This window comes from Ascaphus truei, chromosome 2, assembly GCF_040206685.1.
Source record: "Ascaphus truei isolate aAscTru1 chromosome 2, aAscTru1.hap1, whole genome shotgun sequence".
Classification (NCBI taxonomy): Eukaryota; Metazoa; Chordata; class Amphibia; order Anura; family Ascaphidae; genus Ascaphus; species Ascaphus truei.
This window is the reverse complement of record NC_134484.1, coordinates 86,738,926-86,758,383: the sequence shown is the minus strand read 5'-3', so window position 1 is coordinate 86,758,383 and position 19,458 is coordinate 86,738,926. Positions and strand designations below refer to the sequence as shown.

At 42.0% G+C, this 19,458-nt stretch overlaps 1 protein-coding gene across 7 annotated transcripts in view; it reads left to right on the top strand.

Annotated features, from left to right (window-relative positions):
* ZC2HC1A (zinc finger C2HC-type containing 1A) overlaps positions 1-19,458 on the top strand; it is a 79,296-nt gene that overhangs the window by 15,249 nt on the left and 44,589 nt on the right. For 4 of the 7 annotated variants that reach the window (XM_075583066.1, XM_075583063.1, XM_075583065.1 and 1 more), the window contains exons 3-5: positions 7,096-7,212; positions 13,070-13,211; positions 18,647-18,798. In XM_075583066.1, the coding sequence (XP_075439181.1) occupies positions 7,096-7,212; positions 13,070-13,211; positions 18,647-18,798 (411 nt within the window). The remainder of the gene's footprint in view (positions 1-7,095; positions 7,213-13,069; positions 13,212-18,646; positions 18,799-19,458) is intronic. The other 3 variants (XM_075583064.1, XM_075583067.1, XM_075583062.1) reach the window with 1 other exon arrangement.

The window sequence follows — 19,458 nt, the reverse complement described above, 5'->3', positions numbered from 1 at the left end:
CTTAAACCCTTCTCACTGACTGCCCGGCACCTCTGCAATGCCCTTCCCATCAATACCCGACTAGCACCCTCTCTATCCTCCTTTAAGACCCACCTTAAGACACACTTGCTTAAAGAAGCATATGAGTAGCACCATAGATATTTCTAGACACATGATACATAATGCTTGGCCCCCTGCTGAAGCACTTACCAAAATGCCCTCCTACTGTCTCTGTACGTTCCTCCTACATAACAATTAGATTGTAAGCTCCTTGGAGCAGGGACTCCTCTTCCTAAATGTTACGTTTATGTTTGAAGCACTTATTCCCATGACCTGTTATTTATATTATTTGCTATTTATATGATTACCACGTGTATTGCTACTGTGAAGCGCTATGTATATTAATGGCGCTATACAAATAAAGATATGCAATACCATACAACATTTTATAAGCGACCTATCCTACACTCATCACTCCCAGATCCTCTTTCCTTTTGGGACCATAACCCTATCCAACATCCCAGGGATCCCAGACCCTATCAAACTTCTTTGTAGTATGATTCAGGAATGAGGTGAGTCTCTCCATTAATTGTACATCATTAACCCTTCTAATAAACCCTCTTCTGGAATGCGGGAGTGTCTTTTTCCATGCTGCTGCTACCGTGCACCTAGCCTCCATTAGAACATGCAAAATCAATTTAGATGTATAATGATTCACATCTTTCAAAGGCTTGGCTAAAATAATTTAAAATGGGGTCTAGTGGAATCTTAATTCCCGTCACATCTTCTATTTCAAAACTGTCCTCCAGTATGTCTGCATTACTGGACAAAACCACCATATGTCTGCTATGTCCCCTATCTGCATCCCCTCCAACATCTGTCAGAGACCTCCAGGAACATTTGCTGTAGCCTTTTGGGAGTGTAATACCAGCGTAATAATAAAATATTATAAATATTCTCTTTTGTTACTGCAAATATAGAGGTTTTACCCACATTCTCCCAGATATCTTCCCAGTCCTCTCTTGTTTATCAGTCCAGAAGTCCAGAGCCCACTGGTCCATATATTTATGGCCTGGGGTATCCTTCTGAGGGATTAAACCTTGGTAAAGGGATGAAATCAGGCCTTTTTTATTTGTTTTTTTTGTTTTGCATAAATTGTCAAATTGTGAAACCCTGGTGCACAAAATGTCGGACTTGCATATATTTAAACACCTCCGTCAGAGGTAAACCGTATTTTCTCGTCAATTCCACAAACGAAATCAACTTATCTTTTTCTAATAAGTCTCCTGGCTCTAGAATCCCTCTGTGTCTCCAGATTTCAAAGTCCTGACCCTGGAAACCTGGCAAAAACCCTGGATTACCGAACACGGGCGTAAGTCTAGATGGAGTTGACATAACCTTATGTTTCTTTTTTGCCAACTGCCAGATTTTCAGAGTAAACCCTATTTACCACCGGCTCAGACCGTCTCCCCAAGCCCAGTCCCGGAGCTCGACCACAGCAAAGTAGGCAGTGAGCTCTCCAAATCCACCCAAGGGGAGTGCCTGTAAAACATTTGTTTCAAATGAGAGGCTATATAATATTTTAGAGTATTTGAAACTGCTAGACCACCTCCTTCTTTAGACTCCAGCATAATTGACCTGCCTATTCTCGGTTGTTTCCAAATAAATTGCATAATTCAATTTTTGGATTTCTTTTATATTTGTATGCGGGACAGATATTGGTAGTGTTTGGGAGTAGTATAGAAGTCTGGGGAGGATATTCATCTTTACTGCGGTTGTACGCCCTATCCAGGAGATGTAGTGAGAATTCCAAGCTTGTAGATCCTTTCTAATAACAAAACGTTCAAGCTGATGATACTCAAATCCAATATTGAAATAATATTAATAGGTGACATTTGCTTCCTTGGCTCATTTGGAGGAAAATGCACACAACAGGAGTGCAGAATACACCCACAACAAAAACTCTTGTCGTGACTGTATCCTCCACTACAATCCTGATATACATTTCATATAAACCATATACACAAAAGCCTCAGCTACAGGCGATCAAACCTTCCAATAAATTATATCCACTGTTTGACCAATCGGTCATAATCAAGGATAAACCTTAAAGTATAGCAGACAAAGTTCTATCCAGTAAGTCCAAAGGGTGCTGCTCTCTTGATTCAGAATGCAAACCCAGCACTCCAATAGGGAACTAAGAGTAAAAGAGAAGAACAGAAAGCGCACACCTCCTGGTGCAATAAAGATTTTTACTCGGTATAAGACAAACAATAGAAATACACACTCAAACATCCAGTTATATTGGGCAATGGTTTGGAAAGCTGTGTTTAGGATGTGCAGCGTCTTTCCTCTGCAGGGATACTTAGCCCGTTGTCTCAGCGTGGCCGCCGCTCCCCGATGTCCAGACAGTATCTGGAGACTCCTTCCGCACCACATGACCCTTCACTGGTGCGTCACCACGTGACTCCTTACTCCGTCTTACTGTCGCAACAAACCGGCGGTTTAGGGATGATTGAATCTCTGCATGTATTACTGTGTAATGCGCTCCCTTCCTTCTCCTCTGTAATGGCCCGCTCTACACTCCACACACTCAAAACTTTTCTCTTCCAGCAATGAAAACCACCCTACGCGTTTTGAGGCGTGGCCTCTTCGTCAGGCGTGTGGTTTTCAGTGGTGATCCATACTCTTATATACCTAATGGCTTTCCTTAGTCTCCAATCACTTGCTAACTCCCCCATGTGGGTTAATAAAGCATAAACAACCGTATAATGACATTCCTTCATTCTTGCTCATGCAATAGGGTTATAGAATTATAAATAGACATATTGAATGCAGATATTGGTAGTGTTTGGAAGTAGTATAGAAGTCTGGGGAGGATATTCATCTTTTCCGCGGTTGTATGCCCTATCCAGGAGATGTAGTGAGAATTCCAAGCTTGTAGGTCCTTTCTAATGTTAGAAAAGATTTTGGGATAGTGATATTTATATAATGAGTTGTAGTCCCTTGTAAGGTATATCCCTAGATACTTCAGATGGGTCTTTTTCCACTTATAGGCAAAGTGTCGTTTAAGAACCTCTATCTCCTTTTCAGTTAAATTTAGCGCTTCCGATTTTCCCACATTAACTTTATACCCAGATAACTCCCCAAACCTCCAGAGGGCGGATTGTAAATTCGGGAGAGTGTCAAAAGGGTTAGATATAGTAAGGATAATATCATCCGCAAAGAGTGATACAGTAATTTGTAATGCTCATCTTTTATATTAACCCCTTGTATATTTGTGGAAGCTTGGGGCATCCTACAAGCCATATTCTTTAAGTAGCAGTCTAAATTTCTTAGCTACACTATATGTCCTAGCAGAGTGTGATTGCTCTGAATAGGTGGACTTATCCATATCTGTATCCGGTACCATATTAAAATCACCTCCCAAGATCAGCAGCTGCTCTCGGCTATCAGCCATAGATTCACGTGTTTCCCCTAAACAATCAATTTGTCCCTCGTTGGGCGCATAGATATTCACTAACGTGATATGTTGGCCTGAGAGACGTCCATGAACCACGATGGACCTCCCTACCTTGATCTCTCAACCTCCAATGCCTGGAGCGGAATATCCCGTTTTAATCAGCATCGTAACCGCCCCCCCTCCCCCCCCCCCCCCCCCTTTTTTTTTTTTTTTTTTTTTTTTCCCCCGCTAGTAAAAGAAGAGTAAAATGCTATAGTGTATGTCCTGCTGAAAGTGTTTGGGGGCTCCTGAGTATCAAAATGCATCTCTTGCAAGAAAACAATATCTGCTTTCAGGTTCCTAAATTCTTTTAGGGCCAATTTACGCTTACCATTACTGTTAAGACCTTTAACCTTCAGGGATACTAACTTCAATGGCACTGGACTAGTCATTTCCAATGTCGTGTGTCTCTCGTGAAAGTTGTGAGCAAAACACTTTTATGGTTGTAGGGAACAGATGGGGATAAAAAAAAAGAAGGGAAGGATTTTCCCCCTCCGGGAACTTGGGGGAAATACAAAAACAACAAAAATTAAACTATAAAGTGAAATGAGTGTAACCAGCCACTCATCCCAAATTTGCGGCCAGACCCTATGTGGCCTGTCGGGCATGTGGCCTACTGGGGGTGACCTGACGTCGGGCATGCAGGGCTCCCACCGATTCTGCACACCCCGCCTCCATCTGCTCTCACTCACCTGATCGCGCCCTCACTATAGCTTGCTTATGTAGCGGTCATGTAAAATGCCTACAGTCATCTCTCCTGCTGGCAGCAAGGCCTGGTAAGTGTGGGCATGCCAGCAGTAATCATGGAGGTTTTCCCTCACACCCTGGTGGGGTGCCCTGTGTATGGATGGGACTGGTCACATGCTCTGACTCCATGGTTAGTGATGTCAGAGGTGTGTCAGCCTCAGAAGTTACATAAGGCACAGCACTGTGTCAAGAGTTAGTTCTGTCAGAGTTCAAGGCGAGTACAGTTGCTGGAAAGTTCTTGCAAGGTTCAGGAAGGAGTTCAAGTTCTGCAGAGTGTTAGTTATGTTCTAGTAACTCCATGGGAGACTGTGTCCAGAGACCTGGCACAGGGCAGTGATTCCTGCGGGAATAGTGAATCCCTCATCTAGGTGACATACCTATCAAAGGGGAGCACGGGCGAGATGATCGGCTAAATACACCCATTGTGGAGGGCAGCTATGCCCACCGTGACAATAAAGATGGAGCTGATCAGAGAAACCCCTGTGTGTGAGAGTCCAATGATTACACAGGAGGTTGCACCACCGAGGAGTTCCTCACCAGGATCATCCCCATGCGGACGCAGGGACCCTGATGAGGTGGAGGCGCTGCACTGGAACTAGGTGAGACTCAGCACACTACCTCAGCTGCCTGTCTGACGGGTCCTCCCCACACACCATCATGCGGGAGACTCAGGAGTCCTGTAGCCAACAGGTGCACCATCAGGCATATCTACACTGTAATGGGGTCCGGTTAGACCACAGGGGCCAATGTGAGATTGGGTGGGTCAGGCCGGGCCAGAAATACCGTTACACTTAGAATGTAAAGGGGCAGAAGACACGTCAATTCCTAACAACCGTGGAATAGGTAAACATATAAAACTTTTCGTATTAAAATGCACTTGTAGGGATAGGTTTCCCGGATAGAAATATAAAACAGGTTTTGTATTTTATCTTTAAATGTTCAATGTCTATTAACGTTAATTTTTGAGCGGTAATTGCTCTTGCCTTTCAATGAGGCTTAGTGTCCTTTGTGTCTATAAACAGAAAACCAGCCCTTCTAAGTCTTTGGGCCAATGCCCCTTCACCCACCGCCGGGGCTCTCAATCTGCACATTCACCATTTTTGTCCACCGATCAGCTGTAACAGACCGGCACCTAGGGAATGGGTAGTACACTCCAAATCGTATATGAGACATTCCCTATAATAGAGTAGAAAGAATATAGAGGGAGACAGGGAGAAAAGCGGCGAGAAAACAAATATAGCTACACATCCGGGTTAGCCTTATCTGGGTCACCATGGGTTGCCAAATCGCCGGTCAGGGAGACGGCCGCGGATTCTTACTGGGTCTTCCAAATTTTGGATGAACAGAAAACTCAGCAGGACCCCCTCAAGGACGTGGCAGTCTTGGCTCTTTACTCTCCGGGCTATCTCCCCCTCGGCCGATCGATTGTCCTGTGTTGTTATCCCGAGATCTTCGCTGCTGATCCGAACCATCCTTTGGAGGCCAGATTTAGCATCGACAGAAAAGATACAGATTCCTCAGGGTAACCGAGCGAGATCTGTCTACCTTCATAGTTGACTATAAGACGGAACGGGAAAGCCCATTGATAGCGGTACTCCAGGAAAAGGGGATTTGCTGTCACTGGTCGCAGCCCTCTCCGCCTATCTAATATCAACCTAGGCAGGTCCTGAAAGATCTGAATAGATTCGTTTTCAAAGTCAATTGAGCCTCTGTTTCTGCAGCCTTTTATAATCTTTTCTTTGGTTGCATATTGATGCAGCCTCAGAACCATATCTCTGCTTCTTTTGGGATCATCAAATCTTGGACCCAAGACTCTGTGGGCTCTATCCATTAAAAGGTCACCGTCTTGTAGTTGGGGCTCAATTGATGAAAAGAGTCTCAAGATATGGCTGGAGGGCTTCTGCGGACACCGACTCGGGGATTTGTCGAAAGCGTAGGTTCTGCCTTCGCTCCCTGTTCTCCAGGTCGTCTATACAGTCTCTTGTAACTCTTATCTCTTCGTTGAGGCATAGGACCTCATCGTCCAGTATTCAACTGGTTTTGTAAGGCAACGTCCATCTTGTCTTCCAGGTCTGTAGTTCTTTTAGCCAGGTAAATAAACCTGCTTTAAATTCCTTTACAGCTCTATCCAGAGCTGACTGAAAGCCAGCTTTCATTTCCTTAGGCATATTCTGTAGGTCCTGCTTTGTGATCACTGTATCCCCCTCTGCCATACTATTCTCCCTTTCAGTGATCGCTTTCACCTCTGGCTCTTTTCCTGTAATGGCTCTTTCTGTTGAGTTTTTCAGCGTTGCCCTTCTCTCTGAGGTGTCTCCCTCAGTCCCTGCAACTTGCCTCTTTGCTCCCTTGTCGGAGCTCGATGCTGTGCTCTCCTATTTGCTCACTTCAGTGCCATCTTTGTTTTTCTTCTATGCCTCTGCTGCCGCTGGCTGTCCGCAGCTGTATCGAGACAGATCTGGGGTCCCTGGCTTCAAAGTCCTCTTGGGAGGCATCCCCGCCATGGCCTGTGGGCCGAAAAAACCCGCAGATCAGGGGTTTATTTCTGGCGAAGAGCACGGAGCTTCCCTAGCATGCGTGCATCTGCGCCGACGTCACGCATGCGCCCCCCTGGTGTATATATTTTTTTAAACTAAATATTATACACAATTTTCACTTCCTTCGGATTCTCTTTATTGATTCTTTGTCTGTTATTTGTTTCTGTCATGCTGAATTTATTTATTTACAATATCGTACATGGGCCAACTAATATTTCATATTGGTAGTTAATTTATTTAAACCGTGAATGTGGTTTAAAAATATATAAAAAAAAAAACCCAAACATAATAGAAAACAATGCATTATTATTGTTGTTTCATTTTATCTGACAGAAAAAACATGTCCCGATTTGCCAGAAATCGCTTTCTAAAAAGAGGAAAGCGTTTGACTCAAGCAGGCAGAGAGCAGAGGGAACAGATATTTCTACTGTTAAACCAATTAAGCCACGGGTAAGTAAACATGTTATTTGCGTTTTACTGCTTTGCTACTGTAAATTCCTGAACATGTACAGTATTATGAGATCACACTTTCATTCATGCTCTGCTAAAGGACCATCAGATTTATTATTGGAAATACTTCTCTTAGTAGTTAAATTAATATAGTCAAACAGAAGTAAATTGTCCTAGATTTCTGTATTCCTTAACCTCAAATGTTGTGGCTCAATTCTGAGGCTGCCTTATCTCCATATGCAGTTGTGTTGACTGGATAAAGAGTTAGTAGTTCTATGGACCGCAGTATGAATTCAATACCTTCAACACATACTTCAGTCTGACTTTTTGAGTCTCGAAAACTGGATTTCCCAAAACGAACTGTTTTTAAACACTGACAAGACTGTAACAATGGTATTTGGGACCAAGACTAAATTTGTAAAGCTTCCAGTGACTGAGCTCCTGATTAGAACAAACGCTAACACCACCCTAACTCCTGTTACTAGTTTTAAATACCTGAGCATATGGCTTGACTCCCACTTAACATTCGGGATGCACATTCATACCCTGACAACCAAGACCTATGCCAAACTAGGGGTACTTTACAGGAACAAATCCTCCCTAAGTCTCCTGGTCAGAAAGCGTATCGCACAGCAGATGCTAATGCCAATTATTGACTATGGAGACATAGTATATGGCTCGGCAACTCAATCCCACCTTAGCAAACTTGACACCCTCTACAATTCAGTTTGTTGTTTTGTTCTCCAATGCAACTATAACACACATCACTGCGATATGCTCAAAGAACTAGATTGGTCATCACTCGAGTCTAGGCGCAAAGTTCACCTTTCCTGTGTTGCCTTCAAATTCTTTATGGGCAAGCTACCCAGCTACTGCACCGACACACTTTATTCGAGCAAATACCCGGTATGTACCTGGCAGATACCTGGAATGCGCCACTCCTCACCTCTAACAAGCCCCGTTGCATTTGCCTTCCCAGCCTGGGTTCATGCCTGGCTGATGGGCGGCTGATCTGTTAAATGATAATGATTAGGATTTAATAGGCTGCAATGCTTCGCGTGTCTACCAGATGGCATAAATTCATGAATTGTAATGCAGTATATATATATATACTGTGCAGTATTGCAGCCAGCGGGAATAAAATGCTTCAATCCCTGCTTGGAAAATAACTCAATGCACTCGGGCAGAAAACAGTCACAAACCTCAATACACCCGGGTATACCCGAATTCGTGGGACTAGCCGAGCTCGAATAAAGTGTGTCGCCAGTGTATCTGAACAAGCTCCTCACCCCTACCACATGCAGCACCTATCATCTGAGATCAGACTCCAAAAGACTGTTCACGGTCCCAAGGCTCAACAAAGTATCCGGCCGCTCCTCCTCTTACCGTGCACCCCAAAACTGGAACAACCTACCAGAGTCTCTTACATCTACCACCAGTTTAAGTTCTTTCAAATCTAAGGCTGTCACACATTTTAATCTGGTCTGTAACTGTTTCATACGCCCATAATATATATTATCTTTAACTGTGCATGCAATGTCTTGTATATAATGTATACCCTGCTCATTTATGTAACTGTACTTGTAAACATGTATTTATCATCATAACTCTGTGCCCAGGACATACTTGAAAACGAGAGGTAACTCTCAATGTATTACTTCCTGGTAAAAATATTTTATAAATAAATAAAATGAATTCATGCTATGCCCATTAAACATACCGTATGTTGTACTTGGTGCACCTTAATTACATGTGTAATATTTAGGCTATATATAAGATTATCAAAAAGGTATTTATAAGCGAGAAATCTGTGATAATGTATGGTAACTGTTTATTTTAATCACTTACCGCAAAAAAATTTTCTTTTAATTGTTAATGGTGTATGTGTGTATATACAGTACAGTACAGTGGTGTGAAAAATAAAGTACACCCTCTTTGCATTCTATTGTTTTACATATCAGGACATAACAATCATCTGTTCCTTAGCAGGTCTTAAAATTAGGTAAATACAGCCTCAGCTGAACAACAACACATGAGATATTACGCCGTGTCATGATTTATTTAACAAAAATAAATCCAAAATGGTAGATCCATGTGTGAAAAACGAAGTATACCTTATGATTCAATAGCTTGTAGAACCACCTTTAGCAACAATAACTTGAAGTAATCGTTTTCTGTATGACTTTATCAGTCTCTCACTTCGTTGTTGAGGAATTTTGACCCACTCTTCTTTACAACGTTGCTTCAGTTCATTGAGGTTGGTGGGCATTTGTTTATGCACAGCTCTCTTAAGGTCCAGCCACAGCATTTCAATCGAGTTGAGGTCTGGACTTTGACTGGGCCATTGCAACACCTTGATTCTTTTCTTTTTCAGCCATTCTGTTGTAGATTTGCTGGTGTGCTTGGGATCATTGTCCTGTTGCATGACCCAATTTCGGCCTAGCATTAGCTATCGGATAGATGGCCTCACATTTGACTCTAGAATATTTTGGTATACAGAGGAGTTCATGGTCAACTCAATGACTGCAAGGTTCCCAGGTCCTGTGGCTGCAAAACAAGCCCAAATCATCACCCCTCCAACACCGTGCTTGACAGTTGGTATGAGGTGTTTGTGCTGATATGCACATGACACAATCCTATATGCACACAGTCATAGCCTCTCTGACCTTCAACACATACTTCAGTCTGACTTTTTGAGACTCGAAAACTGGATTTCCCAAAACGAACTGTTTTTAAACACTGACAAGACTGTAACAATGGTATTTGGGACCAAGGCTAAATTTGTAAAGCTTCCAGTGACTGAGCTCCTGATTAGAACAAACGCTAACACCACCCTAACACCTGTCACTAGTTTTAAATACCTGGGCTTATGGTTTGACTCCCACTTAACATTCGGGATGCACATTGATACCCTGACAACCAAGACCTATGCCAAACTAGGGGTACTTTACAGGAACAAATCCTCCCTAAGTCTCCTGGTCAGAAAGCGTATCGCACAGCAGATGCTAATGCCAATTATTGACTATGGAGACATAGTATATGGCTCGGCTCCTCAAACCCACCTTAGCAAACTTGACACCCTCTACAATTCAATTTGTCGTTTTGTTCTCCAATGCAACTACAACACACATCACTGCGAAATGCTCAAATAACTAGATTGGTCAACACTAGAGTCTAGGCGCAAAGGTCACCTTTCCTGTCTTGCCTTTAAATTCTTCATGGGCAAGCTACGCAGCTACCTGAACAAGCTCCTCACCCCTACCACCTGCAGCACTTATCACCTGAGATCAGACTCCAAAAGACTATTCATGGTCCCAAGGCTCAACAAAGTATCCGGACGTTCCTCCTTCTCCTTCCGTGCACCCCAAAACTGGAGCAACCTACCAGAGACTCTCACATCCACCACCAATTTAAGTTCTTTCAAATCTAAGGCTGTCTCACATTTTAACCTGGTCTGTAACTGTTTCATACGCTCATAATATATATTTTCTTTAACTGTGCACGCAATGTCTTGTATATAATGTATACCCTGTTCATTTATGTAACTGTACTTGTAACCATGTACTATTTGTTTTACTCTGTGCCCAGGACATACTTGAAAACGAGAGGTAACTCTCAATGTATTACTTCCTGGTAAAATATTTTATAAATAAATAAATAAATGCTGTATTTGGTTTTCGCAAAACGTGGCGCTGTGCATTATGGCCAAACATCTCCAATTTGGTCTTCTGTCCAAAGGACATTGTTCCAGAAGTCTTGTGGTTTGTTCAGATGCAGATTGCAAACCTAAGCCGTGCTGCCATGTTCTTTTTAGAGAGAAGAGGCTTTCTCCTGGCAACCCTTCCAAACAAACCATACTTGTTCAGTCTTTTTCTAATTGTACTGTCATGAACTTTAACATTTAACATGCTAACTGAGGCCTGTAGAGTCTGAGATGTAACTCTTGGGTATTTTGCAATTTCTCTGAGCATTGCACGGTCTGACCTTGTGGTGAATTTGCTGGGACGTCCACTCCTGGGAAGATTGGCAACTGTCTTGAATGTTTTCCACTTTTGAATAATCTTTCTCACTGTAGATTGATGGACTTTAAGTTGTTTGGAAATGGCCTTATAACCCTTCCCAGATTGCTGGGCAGCAACAATTGCTTCTCTAAGATCATTGCTGACGTCTTTCCTCCTTGGCATTGTGTTAACACACACCTGAATGCTCCAGACCAGCAAACTGCTAAAACATTCGGCTTTTACAGAGATGGTCACAGTTGCTGATGATCAATTAATCAATGACATTTGATTAGCAGCACCTGTCTGCTACTTAGCATCTTAATTCCTATGGAAGTAGTAAGGGTGTACTTAGTTTTTCACACATAGCTTCTCCATTTTGGCCTTATTTTTGTTAAATAAATCATGACACTGTGTAATATGTCATATGTTGTTGTTCATCTGAGGTTGTTTTTACCTAATTTTAAGACCTGCTTCCAACAGATGATTGTTATTATGTCCTGATATGTAAAACCACAGAATTCAAAGAGGGTGTACTTTCTCTTTCTCACAACTGTATGTATGTATGTATATGTCCTGAACTACAATACAACATTTTATCGTATAGTGAAGAAGTACTGTGGTTTCATGGAGGAAAAAACTTTTTTTGTAGGGCTACGCAGTTACAAAAGTTACTGCCATAGCACACACTGAAGTGACAATCGTTTCAGTAAATGGTGACAAGAAATGGACATAGCTTGTCCATGTGTTCTTCTACGAACGATGAAAACTTTTAATGAAACTTCACTCTTTGGTTTAGCTGGCTTCAGGAGATTTGGGTAAAGTTTAGTAATGAGAGAATTTGTGGGTAGGTGAATCAGTATGTGCACCATAACTCTTCAAAGACTGTCCCTATGAAAGATTAACCCGGCCAGGACCATGACCAGAAGTGTTTGTGATGGTGCTCGTATCCGATCAGGAAGCGGACCCGCAGGGCTGAGGTAGGGAAGCAAATAAACCGACCAGTGCCCAGGGACAGAGTCCTGAAGGAGTATCCGTAGTCGGTAAGCTGGCAGGGGTCAGGGCAGGCGGCAGAGTTGCAAAGTCTAGGATGCAGGCGGATCAGTGCAGGTGGAAGGCAGCGAGGTTGGGGTCACCGTCCGAGGTCAGCAACAGGGAAATCAATGAAGCCACAGCAATAGGCAAGCCACACGGGAAGGCTCAGGAACGGGGAAGCCACAGCAACAGGCAAGCTACGGGGAAGGCTCAGGAACTAGAGCCCAGGGTGGCCACGAACACAACTAAACGTATACAATGCTCGGGTGGGGACTGGGAGTCACTGGCTGCTATTTAAGACCTGGAACAGGTGCATCCAATAACAGAATTCACAGCAGCCAGGTAAGGGCAGGTTTCAGCCAAAGCCTTGACTGGAACCCTTAAGGTTTAATACTCTTCTAGGTCCGGAGACCGTTTTGGAGCACAATTGAAATTGAAAATTGATGCCAGGTATATAACTATGCAAGTTCTAATGATCCTTGTCTTACTCCAAGATGACACTGAGCAGTGATTGAGTATAAACTGTTGAAAATATCATCCTTCGCTGCACTACTAAACGTTGCTGTAACCAAATGATAAAGCCATGAAGAAACTGAGACCATAGAGAAAAAGTGATATTATTTGGGAATTTGTTTGTTGTTCAGGAGAGTGAAGAAAATAACCTTACTGGGTGCTTCACAAAGACACAAATGATAAAATTGATATGTTTTTGGCATCACACACTATCCTCTGACATTATGATCATTTTTACTGGTTTGTACAGGGAATAAAGGAAAAACAGAATTAGTCAATTGTCCCCCCCCCCCCTCCCCCTTTTTTTTCAGCCGGAACCCCCAAAGAAACAATCCAACTGGAGGAGGAAACATGAGGAGTTCATAGCCTCTATTAGAGCAGCTAAAGGAATCGATCAGATTTTGAAGGATGGTGGCGAGCTTCCACCTCCTCCTCCACCTACCTATGATCCTGGTATGTTAGAAGCTAAAACAATAAGCATGCCATGAGTATGTGGGGAATAAATACTTTTATATGAAAAATCTAGGAGGGGGATATGTGAAGTGGATTATGGGCATGTCTGAGGAACTAAGAGCATAGCTTCTACCTAATTTGATCTCCTGCTCATGATAAAAGTTTCATATTATCCAATGAAACATAGATTTTGTGTTTTAAATGTTGTGGCCATATATTTGGGTTACATGTTTATATTAGACAATGTGTATCACATTTACATAGAAACATGTTCACTTTATAATGTCCCCCCTCCTTTATGTACCATTTTATCTATTCTGCTTTATTTCTTCCCCCTCTTTAAATTGATAATTAATATTAGTAAGATCTAAACAATGTAATAGCAGTTATGTTACAGTTGGTAATTATATATCATTTTCCATGTTCCATCCCTTTACTAATAGTGTCTTGCACTAAATTAATGTTCTGAAGGAATTTACTTAAGTGACGATCACATTCTTAACTGCTCTACATATCGCATTCTTAACTGAGGCCCTATATGAGGAAAATATGTAGATTTTGAAGAAATATTTATTAGAATTGGTTTGTGCAATTGAGCATCGTGGGCTTGAATCAAAATTGAAAATAGTTTGTCGAGGGACATGGATGGCTCCAGATAAAAATTTCCCATCTGGCCCTAGATTTTGTCTCATTTGAAACTGTGTGTGTGTGTATATTTTATTTTATTTATTTTTTCAAATAAAAAGATCACTTGTGAGCACATTCACATGTCTTAGACAGGTCTGCAACAGTTCTCACCTAACATACAGTGCTTCCACTGCGACAAGGGATTCTGGGAAAAGACATGCAAATGAGCACACGTGTCACTTTTTGCATGGAATTCATTTTTACATGGTACCCTTATAAGCTAATGCTCCCTGTTCACACATCTTTTAAGCACAGCATGGGATTAGATGCAAAACAAGTGATACCACTCTCAGACCTCTTGGGTCTCATTAGTGTAAGGCTTGTTGTACTGACTCTGCAATTTTCAAGCTGGGTAGGTTTACCATACTTTATATAAGTTATGATGGGTGAAAAAGGTGACAAAAAACCTCCATTGTATAGCATATAGCAAATAAAAAGATCACTTGTGAGCACATTTACATGTCTTACAGCCAGCCAGCCTCACATACATACTGTGACAGTCACTGTCCTTATGCACTAACGAGCTAGCAGAGTGGATAGGTTCCAGTGTGCAGGAGGTTACATTTCTCTCTGAGCTTGCTGCACCTGGTACCAATTAAGACAGCACTCCTAAGTGAAGGTGTAAAAAGGCAGGAAGTACCCTGCACAAGAGAGACTGGCGGATTTCCCTCACGGAAGCGAACAGAGAAGAGTTTTCCCCAGCTGTGGAAGCTGGCACAGACCACCAGGCCCGCTGGACGGTGGTTGCGGAGCCTGCTGGGACTGCCTGGGTTGCTAATCCCAGGAAGGAGTGACCTGTGCTGAAGTGGGGATGTCCTGTCCTTGGCATTTACAGAGGAGATATTCTCTGAGCTCACGTGGGTCTGAGTTCCCCTTGGATGGAAGGACGCGAGGCCGTGCTGAAGTGGGGACGTCTGCTCCAGTGGACTAACAGATAAGAGAGACTCTATATTGATGTGCTTAAGACTGTTCATGTGGGGTGCATATGCCAGGTCATGTTTTAAGCTGGGAACCAGTCTAGTTGGCCAGCTGTCGTTAGAAAATGCTGAAGCAAAGATGTTGTTTTCTCTAACGGGAATAGATATTTATTTTATGTTTTCTTTTTGACTTAAGGGACGGTGGGCCTGATGGTGTATGATTTATCCCTGCAAATAAATCCCCTGTATTCAGAAATACAATATTTCCGGCCTTAATCTGTAACTTAAAGACAGCAACGTGGTGTGGGTATCACATATGCTGGAGAATGCGGGTAGTCCAAAAGGCACTGAGCAGCGGAAAGTACGGGTTTGTAAATAAATGGGGGATTTAAAATGGCCAGCCGTCTGAAGTAAAGTGCAAAGTCTGCGAGTGAAGTCTGTGCCACGGTGTATGACCAGTTGTACTTGCAGTATAATCAGAGAATGTGTGAAGTGTGGATGCAACAGCACCTAGAGGTCAGTAGATGAAGATATGTTAAGGCCCTGAACTCAAGCAGAAAACCAAACATTTTGCAGAAGCAAGTGAAAATGGCATCAAGCAAGTGTTGAGTGTAAAGTCTGCCCCGTCGGGTATGAAAAGAGTGCTGTGTAAAGCTAACGCCAGAAGCAAAGTGCTGAATGTCAAGTTTTCCCTGCCGGGTTTTTAAAATGGCCGATGTGAAATGTTTGTTTTGTAATGTATATAACCATGCAAAACAGTGTCCGTTCAGGCCATACGATGACTATGATGGCGACGACTCGTATGGGGCCCCAGGAACAGAGCTGTACCCGCAGATTAATTTAGTATGCTGGGCCTGTCGTGAAGTAGGTCACATGGAAGATGTATGTCCCCAAATTCTCAAATACAAACCGCTTCAAAAGCAAGCAACGCCCCTGTGAGTGCAAGCAAAATGTGGAAGCTAATAGTGAGTGTGTGCCTAGTGCTGCTGAAGTATCAGAATCTACCCCAGTAAAGAAAAAGAAGGCTGGTAGGTTGCTTACACAGGAAACTATAGAAGATGTTAAAGATGGCCCTGTGATGTCGGAAGAGAGCCCCACTGAAAATGCTCTGCAACCTACCAGACATGAGTTGGATCTTGTCCATGAACAATTAAATAAAGCGCTCGAAGTGTCCCAGAAAGATACACATCCTCAGCACAGAGCTGGAACTCTCACGCCATGAGGTCTACGCTCTTAGCATAGAGGTCTGTGAATTGAACTAATGTATAGCCAATACATAAAGTACGGTGTTATTGACAGCACTCAAATTATAAAGTAAGAATAAAGTACCTAAGGTGCAAGGAAACAAAGGGAGGGACCCTGGACATTCCCAATACTGATACAGGAAATTGGTGGGTGTTCCCAGCACACAAACAGCAAATAAACGTAGGAAATAATACTTGAACACTGTTTATATTAAAAATTGAAATTGTATAGTATAATAAAAAGAACAATGCATAGGCCATATGGTACACCAGTGGTGCACAAAATGGGGGTGGCATGAGATTAACTGCGGGGGGCGCGGGGTTTACAGAGGCCCCGCGCGCTTCCAGAAGCCCCGCGCGCTTCCAGAAGGCTCTTCAATTAAGTGTCGGGGAAGCGGCGAAGGCTTCTGTAAACCTTGCTTATCTTGGTTCAATGGTGAAAACTAGAAAAAGCAAACCCTATTACAAGCACTCAGTATGTAGCGGATGATATGATTACATGTTTAAAATAAATTTTAATGATATTGAAGTTAAATATATATATAACACAATGAATAAATCACTCTGGTGACCAAACACATACAACAAGACAAACACTGTGTACAATAATAACAAAAACTGAAACCCAAGGTGTAACTAAATAATGAGTATAGATACTCTAACTAATTCTTGAGACTAAATTAAGTCACAATAAATAGTGACTAGCCCTTGGGTACAGCACTAATAATGTGAGTTAAAAAAAACCTGTGTGTAATGAACAGGCAATATGCAGACTGAATAGTGTATATATATATATATATATATATATATATATATATATATATATATATATATATATATATATATATATATATATAATTATCAGACTAATATTGTTCCTCCAAAAGAATAGTAATTTCTAACTGTGGTAGATACTCAACATAGGCACAACACAAAATATAATGCCTAGAGGCACGGATCAGTGTCCGTATCAATTTATAGCCCCTTGTAATGCCTAAAATAAATAAAAGAGGCTTAAACGGTGTACACAGAAAACGACTAAAGAAGAGCCCACAAAGTGTGTTTAGGTAGCTCAGAGGCACGGATCGTATCCGTATCAAGTTATAGCCTCCTAAATGAACAAATAGTCGTTAAAAAGCAAATGAGTAGCTATAACACTTAATAAGAATAAAATAAGGAACAAGAGTATCGCAAACAGGTAGGGTAATTAGTGGAAGTGGCCGGGAGTGTATAAAACAGCAAACATGTTAGCTGCATGTAATGCCCAATATAGTATTTAGGTTACACGCTGCAGAATGTCTACAATAGACAGACTAAAGTGTTGCTACAGTACTGCCACCCTTATTAAGTGGTGCTAGGCACAGCCTTAGACACAATGTGTGTAAAGTAAAGGCTTGTAACAAGTTAGGAATATCAGACCTGCATCTCGGCGACTTGTGAGTCCTACCAGCACACCGATCAACTCGGCCCCTTGCTGTGTAGAGACGCGTCAAATGACTCAGCAGGGTCATGTGAAGTTGCGTTGCTATGGCAACGTGACGCCATGATGCCCAGACGCTGGGAACCAAGGTAAGGAGGAGGTGGGTGCGCACAGAGGAAAGCCGGCAGGGGGGAGCAGGGGGAAAATATTGTGCTCCCCTGCGTTACACGATCAGTGTTGTCTGTGCAGCTGCATTCTTTTTATGTGGTAAGGTGGCCGGTTTGCTCTATGGTTCCTGATTTGACATTATTCATTAGGAGTATTACCCTGAACTCTTTGCTTACTACTGGGCCATCTGTATAGAGGGTTAGTGTTACCTTAGAGGCCATATGTTTGAATGCTTTCTAGCTTACCCATGTTGTTTTGATCTCTAGAGGGTGTTCACTTAGACGGTGATCTTTGTGTTTGTTAGATTTTGGTAGATTTATCTGGTGTAGTTATCCTATTTCCATGGAGGGAGACCGTTGTGGTTTTGGTCAAAGGGAAGTGCCACGTGTTCCTCATGAGGAAGGGGCATCCAGTCCTGAAATGTTGCCTCCCTTTCCCACCACATCAGCGCCTTGTTTTGGCCTTTTTGGCATTTGTTCCCCCTAATTTTTGTTGTCCTCCCCCCCCCCTTTTTTTCCCCCCCTTCTTTCCCCTTTCCTCTCTCCCTCATATGCTGGTTAGGTTTACTTTATTTTTGTACACTTTGATCCCTAGATGTGTGTATTCATGCAGATTCTGTCACTGTATCCTTCAATTGTTTCATTTTCAATACAATTTAATTTTTTAATATAACCTAGTGTTGAACTATTATTTCCTAAGTTTATTTGCTCTTTGTGTGCTGGGAACATCCACCAATTTCCTGTATCCAATACATATTCATCGTGTACGTTTTTTTTGCTTTAAAAAAAAAAAAAAAAAGATGCGTTTCCTCTTTGCTTTATCATGCATTACATGTGCTTTGCAGCCATGCATATCTCATATGAAAATGTTGGGTTTTTTTTGTTGGTTTTTTAATTCAAGTCTTATTTTAGTACATTTTGTAGACAAAATTCAGAATAAAAAAAAATTCTGACATGCTTTACCCTCCTTTCTTTTTTTTAAATTTTTTTTTTAATGTAGATTATGTTCAATGCCAGTTCTGTCAGAGGAGGTTTAATCAGAATGCAGCTGACAGACACATCAGTTTCTGCAAAGAACAATCAGCACGCATCAGTAATAAAAGCAAATCGGGTGGAGATGCAAAAGGAAAACCAGCTCCTCGGACCCAGGTAGTAGTACTTTGTTTATGTAAGGAATCGGTTTAGGCCCATATTCACTACGTGGCGCTCTTCTGGCAGCAGATGGTGTCTTATGGCATAGGACTGCTTAGTAAATATGGGCCTTGGTATTTATGAAAAAGAAAATTTGTTTTTAATACTTTGGGGGGGATTTTCATGCCCAGAATGTTCCGTTTTGTATAGCAGCAGCAATTAGTATTTACTTACTCCTATAATGCTGGAAACATTTGCACACACCTATACTAAGTATCAAAATAATAACGTTCTATTGATAAAGATACCTTGCCACACCACGACATCTGGTGTAGGATTACATAGGAGATATATTTCTGAGTATTCATTTTATTATCTCTTCATCATTGGTAATACACCATTGGCTTTTAAAGTTTAGCGCTACTCTTGAGGTTTTAATTAGTTTATGTTTTCTACTTGTCAATAAAACGTTATTATTTTGATACTTGGTATAGGTGTGTGCATCGATAGGGATTCTTCTTCTGCATCAGTTTCCTCCACTATCCATCCCTGATAGAACCACGTTTAGTTTCTAGCACTTACAGTATGTAAGTAGCTGAGCAGGGCCTTTCCAACTTCTCTCTTCCCCCCCCCCCCCCCCCTTCCCCACCCTCCCATATTAGTATTAAGGCTGACAAACTC